Genomic DNA, 20,111 nt, shown 5'->3' with positions numbered 1-20,111 from the left:
GAGGAACACTAATTACATCCCTATTGCCTATAATCAAACAAATATTATTTTAGTAATTATTATTGAAATCTGAAATTAAGGCAAGTTAGAAACAGAAGTATTAAACTCTCTTCATTCAACTTAGATTGGATGTACGAACAGCAAAGGGTCGAAAACTTTGCTGGGTGTATTCTATAGGCCGCCCAATAGTGACAGGGAAGTTGAAGTGCAGATAGGGAAACAGATTCTGGAGAGATGTATTAATAACAGAGTTGTTGTGATGGGAGACTTCAATTTCCCAAACATCGACTGGAATATCCCTAGGGTAAGGGGTTTGGATGGGGAGGAGTTTGTTAGGTGTGTTCAGGAAGGTTTCCTGACACAGTATGTGGATAAGCCTACGAGGGGAGAGGCTGTACTTGACCTGGTACTGGCGAATGAACCAGGGCAGGTGATGGATCTCTCAGTAGGAGAGCATCTTGGGAATGGTGACCATAATTCTATCTCCTTCACAATTGCATTGGAACGAGATAGGATCAGGTAGGCTAGGAAGGTGTTTGTCTGGAGTAAGGGGAGATACAAAGAAGTCAGGAAGTTACTTGGACAAATAAACTGGAAGGAGGCGTTCTTAGGGAAAAGTACCGAAGGAAGGTGGCGGATATTCAAGGAATGTTTGTCTGGAGCTATGCATGACAACGTTCCGATGAGACAAGGGGGTTTTGGTAGGTCGCGGGAACCGTGGTGCACGAAGGCTGTGTTGAACCTAGTCAGGAGGAAAGGGAAGGTGTACAAAAGGTTCAGGGAACTAGGAGAGGTTAAGGATCTTGAGGAGTATAAGGACTGTAGAAAGGAGCTTAAAAGGGAAATTAGGAGAGTCAGAAGGGGTCATGAGAAGACCTTGGCGGGTAAGATTAAGGAGAATCCCAAGGCCTTCTATAAATATGTGAAAGGTAAAAGGATGAGAAGAGAAGGGATAGGACCTATAAAAGGTGAAGGGGGAAAGGTCTGTGTGGAACCAGAAGAAATGGCAGAGGTGCTTAATGAGTACTTTGCCTCAGTATTCACGGTGGAAGCTGATCTGGGAGATTTTGCTACGGATTTGCAGCAGATGGAAAAGATTGAGTTTGTGGATATTAAGGTGGAGGATGTGTTAGAACTTTTGAATTCTAGCAAGATAGATAAGTCGCCGGGACCAGATGGGATATACCCCAGGATACTGTGGGAGGCAAGGGAAGTGATTGCAGAGCCCCTGGCGATGATCTTTGTGTCGTCAATGGAGACGGGAGAGGTTCCGGAAGATTGGAGGATTGCGGACGTAGTCCCTATTTTCAAGAAAGGGAACAGAGATAGCCCGGGAAATTACCGACCGGTGAGTCTGACCTCAGTGGTTGGTAAGCTGATGGAGAGGCTTCTGAGGGACAAGATTTACGAGCATTTGGAGAGATTTGACATGATCAGGAATAGTCAGCATGGATTTGTCAAGGGCAGGTCGTGCCTTACAAGCCTAGTTGAGTTCTTCGATAATGTGACTGAACACATTGACGAAGGAAGTGCTGTGGACGTGGTGTACATGGACTTCAGCAAGGCGTTTGATAAGGTCCCCCATGCAAGACTTCTTGAGAAGGTGAGAGGGCATGGGATCCAAGGGCCTTTGGCCTTGTGGATCCAGAACTGGCTTGCCTGCAGAAGGCAGAGAGTGGTTGTGGATGGGTCTTTTTCTGAATGGAGGTCAGTCACCAGTGGAGTGCCCCAGGGATCTGTTCTAGGACCCTTGCTGTTTGTCATTTTCATAAATGACCTGGATGAGGAAGTGGAGGGATGGGTAAGTAAGTTTGCTGATGACACGAAGGTCGGTGGTGTTGTGGATGGTCTGGAAGGATGTCAAAAGTTGCAGCAGGACATAAATAGGATGCAGGACTGGGCGGAGAAGTGGCAGATGGACTTCAACGCGGATAAATGCGTAGTCGTCCATTTTGGCAGAACCAACGGGATGAACGAGTACACTATCAAGGGCAGGAGTCTTAGTAGTGTTGAAGAGCAGAAGGATCTTGGGGTCCGGGTCCACAGGACTCTTAAATCGGCCTCGCAGGTGGAAGAGGTGGTCAAGAAGGCGTATGGTGTACTGGCCTTCGTTAATCGAGGGATTGAGTTTAGGAGTCGGGAGGTAATGCTGCAGCTTTATAAGACCCTTGTCAGGCCTCATTTGGAGTACTGTGCGCAGTTCTGGTCGCCTCACTATAGGAAAGACGTAGAAGCTATTGAAAGGGTACAGAGGAGATTTACAAGGATGTTGCCTGGACTGGGAGGCATGCCTTATGAAGTTAGGTTGAGGGAGCTGGGTCTCTTTTCCCTGGAGAGACGAAGGTTGAGAGGCGACCTGATAGAGGTTTATAAAATGTTGAGAGGAATGGATAGGGTGGATTCTCAGAGGCTATTTCCCCGGGTTGAAATGGTCGCTACGAGAGGACACAGATTTAAGGTGCGGGGAGGAAAGTACAGAAGTGATGTTAGGGGTAAGTTTTTCACTCAGAGGGTGGTGAGTGAGTGGAATCGGCTGCCGTCAGTGGTGGTGGAGGCGAACTCGCTGGGGTCTTTTAAAAGACTTCTGGATGAGTATATGGGGTTTTATGGGATTGGGGGTTATAGATAGGTGTTGATGTGATCGGCGCAACTCGTGGGCCGAAGGGCCTGTTTGTGCTGTAGTGTTCTATGTTCTGCTAGCCAAGCAGTAACATTGTTAGTTAGTGGGATATGTTTATAAAAGACAGAAAATATGAAGAAAAACAACTATTTTGTGGAGAAACGTAACATTTGCCATCAGGATGATGATTACTGCTAATTCATCTGTTTACAAATTGTGTTCCTTATTGAAAGCAAACTTTAGAAAATTAATTTATCTGTTTTTTGGCAGTATGTTGGTGTAACTAGAATTTATTTTCTGAACAGGAACCTTTGGAAATGAAGTTTGCAAATCTTTCTCAACATGCTCTTGGATTTATGAAGGTGAATGCTGATTGTGGTTTACACATTAATTACCATGTATTGTTGCACACAGAAAGTGGCTCATACGCCATGGAACTATTTGCATTAATGATTTCAAAAATTATTTATTTCTAATATTCCTTCCTAGAATTGTTACAACTCACAATGCATTCATGGAATTCTTGATTTATAATTTACTGGTTCCATAAATTAAGTATAAAAGTTGTATGTGTATAAAAATCTGCTTTATTATAGCGACCACAACGTAAGTTCAAAATAATGATTCAGAAAGATACAAGACAAAAATCAAAGTAACATTGGGAGGGGAAGATATAGAGCTGGGGCAGGTAAAGACTTTGATAGACTAGATAGATTGAGGGAGTTCAGGAAAAACATTAACACAAAAAATGCTGGAAGTACTCAGGAGTTCAAAATGCATCTGCAGGGAGAAAGAATTAACATTTCAGGTCAATGATATTAATGCTTTTTTTCTCCGCAGATGTTGCCAGACCTGCTGAGTATTACCAATATTTTCTATTTCAGATTTCCAGCATCTGCAATATTTTGCTTTTGTATAGAAAGACATCATTTCATTATTATAAAAAGCAAACTAGCTGGTCAGTAACAAAACACTGGATGAGTAAAAGAGATAACACTGAATCTCTGCAAATAGCATAGAAACATTTAAAGAGAAGCTAGATAAGCACATCAGGTAGAAAGTAGTAGAATGATGGGCTGATAGGATGGGAGTTAATGAGGATAAAAGAGCTGATGTGTATATGGACTTCCAAAAGACATCTGGGAAAAGTGCCACATGATAGGCTTGCCACCAAAGTTAAAGTCCGTGGAATAAAAGGAACAGCGACAACATGGATACAAAATTGACAGTGACAGAAAACAGGGAGAGCCTTAGCGAATGGTTTTTCAGATTGTGATGGTATTCCCCAGTGCTTAAAACTACTGCTTATCTTGATATGAATTATTCAGCTGGATTTGGATGTATAGGACACAATTTCAAAACATACAGATGAAACTAAACTTGGAAACATAATGACCTGTGAGTTGGATAATGACTGACTTCATGAGCCAGTGGAATAGGCAGACAAATGGCAAGTGAAATTTAATACAGTAAGAAGTCTGTCAACACCAGGTTAAAGTCCAACAGGTTTATTGGTAGTAAGTGCCACTCTTGGACTTTAACCTGGTGTGGCGAGCCTTCTTACTGTGTTTATCCCAGTCCAATGCCAGCATCTCCACATCAAGTGAAATTTAATGCAGATATTTGGAAAAGAGTGGAGAGGCGATACAAAATGAAGGATACAACTCTAAAAGCAGGTCCAGGAACAGAGAACCCTTAAAGTACACATGCACAAATCATTGAAGCTGGCAAGGCAAGATCAGGAAACAGCTGAAAAGGCATACATGGGTTCAGAATTCAGAGTGTCAGAAACAATGAAATTTTATAAAACATTAGCTTAGCTTTTGTGTCCACTTCAAGGTAGTTGACAAAGTGTGTGTATTATTTTTGTAAATGTAAACATGCAGATCATTTTTCTCCCAACTGTAATGGGGCCGCATTGTTCAAAGCTGAGTACCTGAAAGCATGGTTCAAAGACCAGATTTTAGCCAAGGTTACCATTTGTATGATCAGTATTTGAATTGGCTCCTTAGTTTTATTCTTGAAGTTTTTAACTCCTAAGACTCCAAATTAAATCCTAGACCTAGTTAATATTTGCAGTCTGAACTCGAGGGTAAGTTTGTCAGTCTTAAGGTCACCTAGGGAACAAATTCCTCCAGTTTGCCTTCCATACCAGTTAAGTATACCTTCAGTGGATTAATATATTTGAAGACTGTACTCTCTAACTCCTAAAGTAAAGATGGATGAAAGTAGGAAAAAATTATGGGCATGTGTAAAATATCTGTACAAGGAAACAACATTAATTCTATTTTTTATAGGGTTGTTTACACATGGATCCTGCGGCTCGTCTAAATTGTGAACAGTTGCTGGATCATCCATATTTTGATAGCCTTAGAAAAGAACTGGAATTGGGCAAGCAGAAAGCTCTGAAAAGACGTGTGAGAGCACCACGCAGAAACGTACCAGCAGTAAGTAGCTACATGGCAAACTCAATTAAGGAAATAATTATTTGCTTTTAGGTAACATTGTCATTCAGAAACAAAACTATTACACAGAATTACTTTGAAGTGCTGTGATTGTTATGTAGACAAAATTGGTTGCCATTAAGATCTAATACAGATGGAAAATATACAGTAAATGGCAGAACCCTTAAGAGTATTGACAGGCAGAGGGATCTGGGCTACAGGTCACTGAAAGTGGCAATGCAGGCGGCGAGGGTAGTCAAGAAGGCATATGGCATGCTTGCCTTCGTCGGCTGGGGCACTGAATTTAAAAATTGGCAAGTCATGTTGCAGCTTTATAGGACTTTAGTTGGGCTGCACTTGGAATATAGTGTTCAATTCTGATCACCACACTACCAGAAGGATGGGGAGGCTTTAGAGAGGGTACAGAAAAGATTTACCAGGAGAGCATTAACTATGAGGAGAAATTGGAGAAACTTGGTTTGTTCTCACTGAAACGATCGAGGTTGAGGGGCGATCTGATAGAAGTCTAAAGATTGAGAAGTAGAGTGGATAGTCAAAAGCTTTTTCCCCAGGGTGGAAGAGTCAATTACTCAGGGGGCAAAAGTTTAAAGTGCGAAGGGCAAAGTTTAAAGAATATCTTTGAGGCAAGTTTTTTTTTTAAGAGAGTGGTGGGTGCCTGGAACTTGCTGCCAGGGAAGGTAATGGAAGCAGATACGATGATGAGTTTTAAGAGGCATCTGGACACATACATAGGATGGGAATAGAGAAATAGATTCTCCGAAAGGGTACAGGGTTTTAGTTCAGTCAGGCAGCATGGTCACTGCAGACTTGGAGGGCTGAAGGGCCTGTTCCAGTGCTGCAATTTTCTCTCATGCACAGTAAAAACAGACAAATTATGACAAAAATTGCCATGGAATCTTTGATGCCCATTTGAACAAGCAAATGAAACTTCTTTGAATGCAGAATTCCTGCAGGAGGAGGCCATTAGGCTCATCAAGTCTGCACCGATGCTCCAACAGAGCATCTTACCCAAGTCCAGCTCCTGGCCTATCCCCATAGTAAAAAGTCTGACAACACCAGGTTTTAGTCCAACCGATTTAAGGTGTAAGGATTCGCATTCTAATCAGTAATCTCTAAACTGTCTGTGCTTTATGTGCTCTGTCTGAGGCCAGAACTCTCCATTCACCCGACGAAGGGACTAACCCCGAAAGCTTGTGAGTCTATTATCAAATAAATCAGTTGGACTAAAACCTGGTGTTGTCAGACTTTTTACTGTGTTTATGCCAGTCCAACGCCAGCATACCCACATCATGACTATCCCCATAACCCCATGCATTTACCTCACTAATCCCCCTAACCTACACATCTTGGGACACTAAGGGGCAATTTACCATGGACAGTCCACCTAACCTGCACGTTTTTGGACTGTTGGAGGAAACCAGAGCACCCAGAGGAAACACACATAGTCACCCAAGGCTGAAATTGAACCTGGATCCCTGACACTTGAGGCAGCTGTGCTAACCACTGTCACCCCAGTCTTATCCTGAGTCATAGCATATTTTAGTTCATCACCTTTTTGCAGCTTCTCATGTGAAGGATGATATAATTGACTGCAGCCTTCTCTTAGAAGGACAATGAAGTTAACAGTGGGCCATATTTAACCAGAATGCTGCATCTTGCGGGCGCCCCACTGATTAGATTTGGTCCCGATAATGGTACATGGGCATGGTGAACAATGGACCATTTTCCTCAACCACTGACATTTAAAGACTGAGAAATAAACAGGGCAAATACTGGAAGAGGATGAATTCAATGTATTATTAGGTATACTTGACAGGGGTGGTGGGGGGGAGAAGAAAAATAGACGGAGAATCATAGAATCCCTATAGTGCAGAAAGTGGCCATTCAGCACATCGAGATTGTATCAACAACAATCCCACCCAGGTCCTATCCCCATAACATCATGTATTTACCCTGCTAATCCTCCTGATACTAACGGACAATTTAGTATGGCCGATCAACCTAACCTGCACATCTTTGGAACGTGGGAAGAAACTGGAGCACCCAGAGGAGACCCACACAGACACTGGGAGAATGTGCAAACTCCACACAGATAGTGACCCAAGCCGGGGTCAGGTTCAGATTTGATTCCTGGCTTGAGTCACTGTATGGAGTTTACACATTATCCCCATGTCTGCATCGATTTCCTCTGGGTGCTCCAGATTTCTCCCACCGCCTGAAAGATGTGTTGGTTAGGTGCATTGACCATGCTAAATGCTCCCTCAGTGTATCCGAAGAGGTGCCAGAGTGTGGCGACTTGGGGAATTTCATTGCAGTGCCTTACTTGTGACTAATAAATCAACTAAGCTCTCTGAAAAACATCACTTATGCTTGAATGCTATTTACTACTCCTGTGGGCACATTCTGTATTGAGAACAGTTTGTTCTTGTAACTCTAAGTCTAAAATGTACCATGACAATTAGAAAATTATGTTTCAATTGAAATAGTAATTTTCAGGAACCAATATAAACATTTGTTTTTAGCCTGTTAATAGTTTGAAGTTGTTGAATAAAACAATGGGCTAAAAAATTTCCTTGCCAAGAATTAGTTCAATAAATGTTAACTAAATGCGGCAAGACATTAAATATTATACTTTTTGTTTTCTACAGTTGCAGTACTTACCACAGCTTACCAGCAGCAATATACCTCCAACAATGGAAAGCAAGAAGTACTTCAAGCAGAAATATAATTATCATCTACCTAACATTTAACCAAATGGCAATAAGATCATCAAATCATAAATGATATCTACCTGAAAAACCAACTGTCCAAAGGAAATGTTAATAAGGGTTTTAAAATTTTGGTAAAGTGAAGACTTGCACCATACTGTTATCCAGCCTGAGATTATAAGCATTTTTTTTAGGTCAGCACTTTGTTTTCTTTGTGTCTGAATTTTAAAGGAATGTGTACTTATGAAAGTGAGTATAAACTTTAAATACTTGGTCAGAAGTTTTGTTCTAAATGCGTACAATGTTTATGTAAAGAAAGAGCACTGTATTCTATGCACTACTACCTGCTTGAAATGGTTTTAAACTGTAATCCCACTTAGAGAAAACCCAAATCAGGTTAGCATTTGTGTCCTAACGTATGAGAAGCGCAATGTTCATTACATGTATACCTAACAAAAAGTTGATCGTTGAGTCACGTATACTGCCAACACTTCTTCCACAGCTATAGGTATACCAAGCCAAAAATTCTGTTTATTCTTTGTCTAATAACCTGTTATTTACCTTTCTTGGTCTGAAAACTGCATACAAAGGAGCAGGAAAATTGGATTTACCATGTCACCATAGAATAAGAACTGACATATTATGTTTTCAGTCCTAATTCAACTTCCAAGTGAATTTGATTTTGAACTGTTTAGTTAGCATTTCTTGTGAGTTCTATTGATGACCCATTCCAGCTATTCCCTTAAAATACCCTGTGGTTGAATGGAATTTTCACTTCTGTATGATCTTTCCCCATTCAGATCACAACTCTAGCGCACTACTCAGTGCAGTCAGAAACAACAGTTTTAGTCTAGCAGATAACTAAAGTTTTAGGAATAGAAACCTACAGTACAGAAGGAGGCCACCTGGCCCATCGAGTCTGCACCGACTACAATCCCACGCAGGCCCTACCCCCATATCCCTACACATCTCAGGACACTAAGGGGCAATCAACCTAACCCACACATCTTTGGACTGTGGGAGGAAACCCACACAGGCAGGAGGAGAATGTGCAAATTCCACACAGACAGTGACCACATCGGGAATCAAACTCAGGTCCTTGGAACTGTGAAGCAGCAATGCTAACCACTGTGCTACCGTGCCACCCAAATTTAAAGTAATTCAGTTTGAGTGCAGGGCAAATATTTGAATGTATATCTGTCAATAGATCAAAAACTATACAAATAAATTGACTATTCTTGGGATGAAAAATTCAGAACATTCTGCTTACTATATATCTGTACACAGTGATTATGCTTTGTCATACAATTTTGATATAAATGAAACTGGATAAAGTTGTGTTACTCATTCTTTGTTTCAAAAATACATAAAAGTTGATAACCTAACAAGATGTAGCACATTTAAATCTGGGGGAAAAACCTTGCAGTAGATGTGAATACTAAAAGATAACTTCTGTAAAAATTTTGGCTTAAAACTTAAAGGCGTTACATCATTTACATTTGTAAATATACGGTTTTGACTAGCTGCAATTGAAATCTACAAATAGATTATAAAATCTGCAATACTTATGCTATCTTGCATTGATTTAAAAATTTCTCATATTAAATCATGAATCTGTTAGTTAAAAGCAAATGACTGGATGCTGGAATCCGAAACAAAGATAGAAAATGCTGGAAAATCTCAGCACGGCTGTCAGCATCTGTGAAGAGAGAACACAGTTAACGTTTCAAGTCTGGATGACTCTTCGTCAAAGATGCTGACAGCCATGCTGATATTTTCCAGCATTTTCTGGAATAACTTACACATCTAGTTTATCTATATATAACAGCAACAAGTGTATGCTGCTCCATATCAGAATGCTGTACTTAATAATTATTAATAAAAAGACAAATTGCGTTAGCAGAGGAAGAAAAGTTTTTGTTTCATACTACAAAAATGTAAAGCATCAACATTGAATATTTTCAGAATAATAATCTATGGACTTCAAACACTATTGCAACTTTTACAATCTTGAGTCATGGATCTTTTATTAGCCAGAAGTCAGAACTTTGAGAATGCAAGAGCACCCTAATTTGGAGGCTCAAATCCAACTTCAAACATGAGTTTAAACACTTTGGGCAGTTTTAGTGAACATACTTGCGGCTAAAACAATCTCAAAATTTTTAAATAATGCAAAAGCATTAGCTTTTTTAAAAAAAATGATAATTTCATTTAAATCGTATGTCATATCCTGCTATTTGCAAAGTGGCATTTTATTTAGACTATACATTTTCCAAATTATAGCTTCACTCAAGATCAACTTTAATCTGACAGGCAGGTAGAGCTTTTCGTAAAACCTGAAGAGTTTTTTCTTTTTCTTCCATGCCAGGAAGATCACTTAGAAACAACTGTTCTAAGTTTCTGCAGTAAAACGAAAACAAGATTTTACACTGTGCAGATTTGAAAAAAAAGCATTTAAACATTTCATTTTGCACCTCAGAACAAAAATGTTCACTTTAAAATTGTATATCACATCAAAACGCCTAAATAGCACTTATGATGTAGCTAATAGATTATAACTCATTTGTGTACTTTGTCTGGTTGGGATTGCACAACAATTTACACCCTTCCCAATATCCATGCATCACCAAAATTTCAATGCACTTCAGATGCACAGAGGTTATGAGATGCCTCATCTGAGTAGTGACTGAAGCAGAAATCATCTCAAAGTCTTAAGAGCGGACAGATGGTGACAAAATATGGAAACAGGATGAGCATACGATTAACTATTTGGGATAAACATCAATATAAACCTAAACTGTTTGCTTGTAAAGGTGTGAATACCAGCCCCACTGTAGTACCTGACAACACCCAAGGCACAACATATATACATTACTCAACAACTACCATTAACAGATCTAAACCTGCGGTATTTTAAATGCAACTGGTGTGTGACCATGTTATAGATTCAGTTGCATTATGTTCTAATTTACTCCAAAACTTGGAATTTTTTCAGGGATGGAGGAAATAAATGACCCCTATTATGGCCAGTGTTCTTTAACAAAATTTAAGTGCCTCTTTTTTTTTCCCCATGTTTCATTTCTACTTGGAGATGTATAGGATTGATCCACTTAGGATTTTGCATTTTATGAACAGTTAAGATGGCTTAAATCTAGGCAGGTAAGTATCTGCCATTTTGACCAAGTCAGTGCAAGGAATCAAGACCACAGACAGGATTTTCACCTAAATATGGGGCAATAAATGAAGTAAGTGGGCATGCAATGCTCACATCCCATGATGATTTTTTTTTTAACTACACCAATCATTAGTAATATATCCCTTGTTGGTTTAAATCCCTTAATGGTTTTGCCCTCCTTTGTAACCTTCTCTCACAAATTCTCCATTGCTCTAACTTTTTTTATGCATAGCTTTTGCCTCACTTATTGAATGCAATGTCTTCAGTTGTCCAGAACCTAAGATCTCCACTTTCCATGTCCTCTCATCCTTTAAGAACCTCCTCATATAAACTCCAGTTCTCTGACCAAGCTTTTGGTCACTCTTCCTAACTTTGCCCTCTTTAGTTTGGACGTTTACACTTCACACTCCTATGAACATCATGAAGTGCTTCATAATCATTAAGGTGCTACATAAATGGAAGTTGATGCTGTTGGAAGTTTTGTTTTTGGAGATTGGGGCTGGTTGGAGGTGGGTTAGTAGCATTTCCATGTACTTCAATCAGAATTTCAGTAACTTGTTTTGAATACTGTAATGGATTTACAGTTAAGCATGATGTAGCATGTTGATGAACAGAAACACTTTTAACTCCCAGTGTTGTTGACTCATTGTTTACCTCCACAAACAGGAGTGCTGTAAACAGTCTTGTTATGAAGACATGATGCCAGTATATACATCTGTTAATGTTGCTACTATTTTCACAGTACTGTACCTTATTTCTCCCCAAAAATACTTACTTGAGAAGATGAAGATTTATGATTCCCCGGTCTGTGACATTTCCACAAGAAATTATTTCCATCCCTTTAAGGCTCTTCTGCAAATTTTCTATCTTGCAAAGTCTCTCAAGACATAAATCTTCAATGTATATACACCTCTGGAATTTAATTTCTTTGACATGTTCCAGATGATCTTCAATAAAATGTACAAATGAGAAATCTTACAAAACAGTCATTAACTGATCTCAACAAATATCTTTATATTTAAAACAATATGTACAATATTATTAATAACCTTTCACTTATAAGTATATAAAACGACTGCTGGCCTCTAGTGGTATTCAAGTCAGGGGAGAAGCTGTAACTTGTAAATTCTTGTATTAGAGGCAACAGGCCTGGGAGCACCCTACTGAATGTGGAGTGGGTTGTAGAAACATTCAGGGCCATTCATTCATGCCGTTGTTATCGCTATACTTGGTTAATCCCACACATTGTTGGCCTGTCTTCTGTTGCCACCTCTGTAAATTCCATCGCCCAAACTGTGGTGTCCATATCTTTACTCGCCACAACACCTGTTCTGCTAGCACCTCTGTACTCATTGACCTGTACTGGCTCCCAGTCAAGAAACGCCTCAATACTAAAGTTCTCATCCTTGTTTTGAAATTCCTCAATGCTCTCATCTCTCCCCTCCCTATCTCTGAAATCTTCTCAAGCCTTACAACCCTCTAAGATCTGTGTTCACATGAATCTGGGCTTTTGATCATCTCTGATTTTTTTTTCTGTTCCACCATTGGTGGCTGTACCTTGAACTGTCTAGGTCCCAAGCTCCCTTCCAACACCTCTCAATATCTTTCATCTTTAAACTGCTCTTTTAAACTCATGTCTTTGATCATCTGCCAAATATCACTTTACTTAGCTCAGTGTCTAATTTTGTTTTATAACACTCTTGTGAAATGCCTAGGATGTTATTTAAGTATTGTTTAATCAGCTGATTCAACAGTGAAGTTGTCATTCAGTCAATTAGTTAGTTTTGCCCTAAGAACGTTCTATATGCTGAGGTGACATGCTTTTGAAAGACTCAACTGACAAAGACCTGCTAGATGCAAAACAAATTTTCAGAACATATAAAATGTGAAATCAGATATGCAAAAATTAGAAACAAATAATTAAAAGCACATCATCGCATTCAGAAGGGCTATGATAAGCATAAAGCTATATTGGCAATCTTCTTTCGATATTCAAGGACCCATTTTGAGGAACTTAGTTTAAGGCAAGTGCATAGTTCGCTCTAAAAGTGGTTTATACAGCATTTCAAAAAATTCAGATTGTAATGGCAACTGTGCGTCACCAGAGGCTTATTAGACCATGCCATGATATAATCCAGTTCCCTAACTGCTCTTCAATCTGCTTTGTTTATATGGTTGAATTTTTTCTGCCTTGTACCTGTCCAGTTTGATCAGTCCATTCATAACATTTCCCAAAGTGAAAACCAAAACTATTCTTTAAATTAGGCTAAAATCAGCCTACCGAAAACCAAATTTAAAATGTAAGAGGTAACTAAAGTACTGCTTGTAGCAACCAAGGATTGGAGAAACCTAGCAAAGCTGCATCCCACAAAGAGGTGGCCTCTTTCAAGGTCAAACCAAGACAAAGTAAAAGGGGCAGCTTCCCAAAAGGAGGGGGAACACCCCAAACAAAATCAAAAGTACAAAGAAAACTTAAAAACATCAAATTAAAACATGATTATTAGGGTCAATAATGCACCCCAGTCCCTGCGCTGCCCAACGGGTGCGGAAGGCATCAACTGCACCCAGTGGACACCGCATGCTCCCTCTCCAGGGACACCTGGCCGTGAATATAGCCGCAGTAGAGGGGCAGACAGTCAGGATGGACAGCCCCCTTGATTGCCCGCTGCCTGGACTTGTAAATGGCACGTTTCGCCAGGAACAGGTTCACAAGGAGGTCGCCATCCCGACCCTCCCCTCTCCGCACCAGATGTCCGTAGATCAGGAGCGTGGGACTGAAGCGCAAACAAAACATCAATAAAAGGTTCTTCAAGAAAACAAAAAGGGAGTGCAATCTAAGACGCAAAACACAGACATGGTCCACGGACTCCACAAGGCCACAGAAGGGGCAAGTGTCGGAGCCTGTGAACCAGTGAATCCTACAGTTGTGCGGAACTGCTGCATGCATCACCCTCCACCCCAGGTACCCAATATAATTGGGGGAGATCCCTCCGTAGAGGAACTTCCATTGGGGACCTCCCTCTGCCCGACGGCAACAAGGCCCGCCAAGGTGTATCCGGGCGACAGGCAAAGATGCGGTAGTGGAAGGCGTGTAGCAGCAGCCTGAACGGGAAATGCCTTCACACGGTGGAAAAAGGCACGGAGGACATTTCTGCGAGGCGGCTCATGCTGTGGGGCACCTGACCCAAGGAGGGGGGGGTGCTGAGGCTTTGGCCACTTTTAAGTTCAAACCAAGAAAACAAACTCAAGTTAAATCAGGACAAAACAGAAAGGGGCAGCTTCCCAAAAGGAAGGGAAACAGTCCGAACAAAATCAAAGTACAAAGGAAACTTGAAACATCAAATTATAATGTGATTATTAGGGTCAATAATACACCCCAGCCCCTGCAGTGCCCAGCAGGTGTGGAAGGCATCAACTGCGCCCGTGGACGCCGCATGCTCCTTCTCCAGGAACACTTGGCTGCGAACGTAGCTGCAGTAGAGGGGCAAAAGTCAGGATGGATGGCCCCCTCGATCGCCCGCTGCCTGGACCCGTAAATGGCACTATTTCGCTAAGCCCAGGAGCAGGTTCACGAGGAGATCGCCATCCCTCCCCTCCCCGCACCAGGTGTCCATAGATCAGGAGCATGGGGCTGAAGTGCAAACAAAACATTAATAAAAGGTTCTTCAGGAAAACAAAAAGGGAGTGCAACCTAAGACACAAAACATAGACATGGTCCACGGACTCTACAAGGCCACTAAAGGGGAAAGCTTCAGAGCCCGTGAACCCTACGATTATGCAGAACTGCTGCATGCATCACCCTCCACCCCAGGTCCCCAATGTAATTGGGAAAGATCCCTCTGCCGCCCGATGGCAACAAGGCCCGCCAAGGTGTATCCAGGTGACAGGCAAGGATGCAGTAGCGGAAGGGGTACAGCAGCAGCCTGTACAGGAAACGCCTCCACACAATGGGAAAAGGCATGGAGGATGAGGCAGCTCATGCTGTGGGGCACCTGACCCAAGGAGGAGGGCTAAGGCTTTGGGTCAATGTGGAATTCTGTCTGAACAGGGGAACGCTCAGGCGGGATCCCACCGCATGCATGCGCCACCTCGAGACTGTGTGCACTTTCGGTGCCGAGCACGACTGTCCTAAGGTCTTGGATGGCTTTGGCCGCGCGTCGGACACCCATGCACTTAGCCAGCACGCGAGGGCTCATCCAGCCCACTCCTCTGTCATCCAGCACGTCCCCAATCCTGGTCACCCCAGCGACCACAGCTTCCTTCTCCATCAACCATCTGAAGTTATACGGCTGGAGGGGCGGATTCCTGAGCAGCAGCTCTTGCACGAGGACCTGGTAAAAGACGAGCAACTCCTGCAAAGAGTTCAAAATGCGCCCCAGATTGATATGCAGGAGCTGCACGTCATATTTGAGGCCGCGCCACAGGCGAAGAAATAAATCATGTCGTGGAGATGCCGGCATCGGACTGGGGAAAACACAGTAAGAAATCTGACAAAACCAGGTTAAGTCCAACCGATTTATTTGATAGTAAACTCACAAGCTTTTGGGGTTTCTCCCTTCGTCAGGTGAATGGAGAGTTCTGGCCTCAGATAGAGCATATAACAGCACTGACAGTTTACAGATTACTGATAAAAATGCGAGTCTTTACAACTAACCTGCTATTCAAGTCTTAAAGAGGCTGACAGTGTGAGTAGAAAGAGCATTGAGCACAGGTTAAAGAGATGTGTATTGTCTCCAGACAGTACAGTAAGTGAGGTTTTGCAAACCCAGGCAAGTCATGGGGGTTACAGATAGTGCAACATGAACCCAAGATCCCTGTTCAGACCATCCTCACGTGCACGAAACTTGGCTATCAGTCTCTGCTCAGCGACTCTGCGCTGTTGTGTGTCGTGAAGGCCGCCCTGGAGAACGCTTACCCGAAGGTCAGAGGCCGAATTCCCGTGACCGCTGAAGCGTTCGCCAACAGGAAGGGAACAGTCTTGCCTGGTGATTGTCGAGCGATGTTCATTCATCTGTTGTCGTAGCGTCTGCATGGTCTCCCCAATGTACCATGCTTCGGGACATCCTTTCCTGCAGCATATTAGGTAGACAATGTTGGCCGAGTTGCAAGAGGGTGTACCATGTACCTGGTGGATGGTATTCTCACGTGTGATGATGTCATCCATGTTGATGATCCGGCATGTCTTGTAGAGGTTGCTGTGGCAGGGTTGTGTGGTGTTGTGGTCACTGTTCTCCTGAAGGCTGGGTAGTTTGCTGCGAACAATGGTCTGTTTGAGGTTCTGCGCTCAGAATATTTGGCTGCAGTGCAGCCGCTTCAGTGCTGAGATAGACCTGTTGTATGTTTTTTGAAATGGAGATGCGTGTGTCCAAGAATGCAACTGATTCTGGGGAATAGTCCATGGTGAGTCTGATGGTGGGGTGGAACTTGTTCGTATCATCATATAGTTGTTTCAGCAATTGTTCACCATGAGTCCAAAGGAAGAAAATGTCATTGATGTATCTAGTGTATATGCAAGTGGGGATGGCTCTGGCGAGATGTTTGTCTTCATCAATGATATGTTGAAGACGCCGCAGAAGATGTCGTAGCTTTTCCGCTCCGGGGAAGTACTGGACGATGAAGGGTACTCTGTCCACTGTGTCCCGTGTTTGTCTTCTGAGGTGGTCGGTGCGGTTTTTCGCTGTGGCGCATCAGAACTGTCGATCGATGAGTTGAGCGCCATATCCTGTTCTCATGAGGGCATCTTTCAGCGTCTGGAGGTGTCTGTCACGATCCTCCTCATCTGAGCAGATCCTGTGTATATGCAGGGCTTGTCTGTAGGGGTTGGCTTCTTTAACTTGTTTAGGGTGGAAGCAGGAGAAGTGGAGAATTGTGAGAATGGTTGTCTGTGGGCTTGCGGTACAGTGAGGTGCTGAGGTAACCGTCCTTGATGGAGATGCGTGTGTCCAAGAATGCAGCTGATTCTGGAGAATAGTCCATGGTGAGTCTGATGGTGGGGTGGAACTTGTTCGTATCATCATATAGTTGTTTCAGTGATTGTTCACCATGAGTCCAAAGGAAGAAAATGTCATTGATGTATCTAGTGTATAGCATCGGTTGAAGGTCCTATGTGGTGAAGAAGTGTTGTTCTAATCTGTGCATGAAGATGTTGGCATATTGAGGTGCGAATTTAGTCCCCATGGCTGTTCCGTGTGTCTGGATGAAAAACTGGTTGTTGAAAGTGAAGACATTGTGGTCCAGGATAAAGCGGATGAGTTGTAGAATTGCATCTGGAAACTGGCTGCAACTGCCTCAGTTGAGTACTGAGGCAGTTGCAGCAATGCCATCATCATGGGGGATGTTGGTGTAGAGCGCCAAGACATCCATTGTGACAAGGAGTGTCCCTGGTTCAACTGCTCCATGTGTGCTGAGTTTCCGTAGGAAGTCTGTAGTGTCGTGACAAAAGCTGGGGGTTCTTTGTACAATGGGTTTCAGGATGCCCTCGACATAGCCAGAGAGGTTCTCGCACAGGGTCCCATTGCCTGGGTTTGCAAAACCTCACTTACAGTACTGTCTGGAGACAATACACATCTCTTTAACCTGTGCTTAATGCTCTTTCCACTCACACTGTCGGCCTCTTAAAGACTTGAATACAAGGTTAGTTGTAAAGACTCGCATTCTAATCAGTAATCTGTAAACTGTCTGTGCTGTTATATGCTCTGTCTGAGGCCAGAACTCTCCATTCACCTGACAAAGGGAGAAACCCCAAAAGCTTCTGAAGAAATAAGTCGCCAGGGTGCACCATCATGGAGGGGGCTCAACATAAAAGATATCTCTGCAGGGTCAAGAGTTTTTGATCAAAATCATTAACAAAATGGTACAGAAATAAACTATTACTGAAAATAATCTAATACTGTACCCAGGTAGTCAAATCCTTTGTGCATAATACATGATTCCGTAGCATCAATTCCTTCAATTTTGAATTTTTCCAGTGGACCAGTAGGTAGATGATTGTAATCTTTTTGCCACTTATCCAAACCTTTGTAACGCACACTAGCACCACAACGAAGCAACCACTCTGATGCTGCTCTGTCTGGACCAACAGTCTTTATACGATCATAATCCACACTATTTAAAAGAAAATGCACTGTTGTTATATACATTACGTGGATATGCCAGCGTTGCATTAGCCAAATATCTAAACCAGTGAAATATCTCTTAACCTTACTTGTTGAAAACAGCATTCAACCACCCCCAAAAACTCCTGCGGCCAACATTAGCGTGCATGATCCGCAGAGTCCTAAAGGATCCCGTTGACTTTGAAAACAGCATCTTGATAGGTTTTCTGAAGCTATGAGAAATATATGCAAATTAAAACAGCCAAATTTTCAAATGTTCTATAATGAATAGGATCAAAGTTTGTGCTTGTAACTGTCAAAGACAAGCTTCTTGAATCTGCGAGAGGGAGACCAGACTCATGCTCACACTGCTTCCTATGACCAGACTTACTTCACCTGAACCAAGTATTAGAGAAACAGGCCTCAGTTAAATAGACTGCGCAATGGGTTCACAAATGGTTGTCATCTCCAAAATGCAAATCTGGAATTAATCTTTACTGCTAGATTTCACTCTTTTCTACCGACCGTAAAACCACAACAGCTACTGGATTGATAATAAAATTTAGAGAAGGCCTTGTTTGTAGTTCCGCCCACCGACACTAAAGGTAAAGAGCTCATCCATTGCGCAGGCGCCGCCATCAAGCTTGTGCGCCGATATCAGGCTATCAACTGCGCAGGCGCCGGCATCAGGCTTCTGCTCCAGGATTGGGCTATCAACTGCGCCGGCGCTCCAATCAGGCTTCTGCGCAGGCGCTACCATCAGGCTTGTACGCCAGGTTTGGGCTGTCAACTGCGCAAGCGCCGGCATCAAGCTTGTGCGCCAGGATTGGGCTATCAACTGCGCAGGCGCTGCCATCCGGCTTGTGCGCCGGCGTCAGGCTATCAACTGCGCAGGCGCTATCATCAAGCTTGTACGCCAGGCTTGGGCTATCAACTGCGCAAGAGCGGGCATCAAGCTTGTGCGCCAGGATTGGGCTATCAACTGCGCAGACGCCGGCGTCGGGCTATCGACCGTGAAGGCGCCGGTATCAGGCTTGGGCGCCAGGATTGAGCTCTCAACTGCGCAGGCGCTGCTATCAGGCTTGTGCGCCGGCGTTGGGCTATCGACTGCGCAGGTGCCAGGTTGTGAACAGCGGAGGTGTACCTACCTGGAGCCCGGGGTTAAAGGTGAAAGGCGGTACCGGTTGGGTAGTTGTTGGGGTTTTAACAGTGATGGTTATTTCCGTTGGTTTTAGTCGCGCAGCGTCGCTGCTCATCAAGCCATTCAGTGGGTTTCAAGCGGATTATTTGGTGCGAAGAAAGTACAGGTAAGTAGTGGAGTTAAACGGAAACAGAAAATGCTGGAGAATCTCAGCAGGTCTGACGGCATCTGTCAAGAGACCGTTGGTTCCATCCTCCCTCCACAGATGTTGGGGTTTTTTTTAGCATTTTCTGTTTATGTTTCAGATTCAAACATCTGCAGTAATTTGCTTTCCTGTCGGTACTGGAGTTGGCAGAGCTGAAGCTGCATGTCCTCTTACGTGGGCGTTTGCTTTGAGGTTGTTAGGCGAATCCTGATAGAATGAATTAGTAGTTGCGGGGAGGAGGGAAGGTTAATTTATGGAAAGGGAGTACTACCCCTATCTCTGTGACCTTGGTGTGTGTCCATATTAACTTTCTGCAGTAATATTCCTGGGTGAAATCACAGGACTGTTATGGTACAGAGAGAAATCATCTGGCCCATCATGTCTGCACCAGCACTCCAGGTGGCTTAGTGCAGTGCTGGGCAGCCCAGGCTAGTGAATGGCCTGTATTTCAGTGGGCCACAAGATTGAAATCAGACTTGTTCACTTAGGGTTGGATGTATTGGCCATGCTAAATTCTCCCTCAATCTACCTGAACAGGTGCTGGAATGTGGTGACTAGGGGATTTATCTTAACTTTAACCATGATGCCATGAATAAGACCAAATACATTGAATAACACTGATTATTTCATTAGGTTATAGAAAATGCTTAATCATTTATATGTTAATAAGATTATCATCATTTCAAATAGTAAAAGCAAAATA

General features: G+C 42.7%; 3 protein-coding genes across 13 annotated transcripts in view; 2 read left to right on the top strand and 1 right to left on the bottom strand.

Annotated features, from left to right (window-relative positions):
• Window positions 1-7,842, top strand: part of cdkl1 (cyclin dependent kinase like 1 (CDC2 related kinase)) — a 44,273-nt gene extending 36,431 nt beyond the window's left edge. Inside the window, exons 7-9 of the mRNA XM_080202646.1 lie at window positions 2,926-2,982; window positions 4,918-5,067; window positions 7,734-7,842. Coding sequence (XP_080058772.1) covers window positions 2,926-2,982; window positions 4,918-5,067; window positions 7,734-7,835 — 309 coding nt within the window. The 3' untranslated portion in view covers window positions 7,836-7,842. The remainder of the gene's footprint in view (window positions 1-2,925; window positions 2,983-4,917; window positions 5,068-7,733) is intronic.
• Window positions 1-18,700, bottom strand: part of dmac2l (distal membrane arm assembly component 2 like) — a 138,924-nt gene extending 120,224 nt beyond the window's left edge. For 8 of the 10 annotated variants that reach the window (XM_080202651.1, XM_080202656.1, XM_080202653.1 and 5 more), the window contains exons 1-3: window positions 18,173-18,700; window positions 17,864-18,072; window positions 11,744-11,915 (exon numbers count right to left, since the gene is read on the bottom strand). In XM_080202651.1, the coding sequence (XP_080058777.1) occupies window positions 11,744-11,915; window positions 17,864-18,072; window positions 18,173-18,276 (485 nt within the window). In that variant the 5' untranslated portion in view covers window positions 18,277-18,700. Of the gene's footprint in view, window positions 1-3,184; window positions 4,557-9,601; window positions 10,194-11,743; window positions 11,916-17,863; window positions 18,073-18,172 lie in introns of those variants that run through there. The other 2 variants (XM_080202655.1, XM_080202648.1) reach the window with 2 other exon arrangements.
• Window positions 18,701-19,084: 384 nt separating this feature from the next.
• The window catches only part of l2hgdh (L-2-hydroxyglutarate dehydrogenase), a 35,531-nt gene continuing 34,504 nt past the window's right edge, over window positions 19,085-20,111 (top strand). The window contains exon 1 of one of the 2 annotated variants that reach the window (XM_080202643.1): window positions 19,085-19,369. In XM_080202643.1, coding sequence (XP_080058769.1) covers window positions 19,275-19,369 — 95 coding nt within the window. In that variant the 5' untranslated portion in view covers window positions 19,085-19,274. The remainder of the gene's footprint in view (window positions 19,370-20,111) is intronic. The other variant, XM_080202642.1, reaches the window with a different exon arrangement.

The sequence above is a fragment of the Carcharhinus amblyrhynchos genome, chromosome 14, assembly GCF_965287045.1.
Source record: "Carcharhinus amblyrhynchos chromosome 14, sCarAmb.v2.hapA, whole genome shotgun sequence".
NCBI classification, from domain to species: domain Eukaryota; kingdom Metazoa; phylum Chordata; class Chondrichthyes; order Carcharhiniformes; family Carcharhinidae; genus Carcharhinus; species Carcharhinus amblyrhynchos.
Note: the sequence above shows the minus strand (reverse complement) of the source record. Positions and strands in the feature narration are given on the sequence as shown.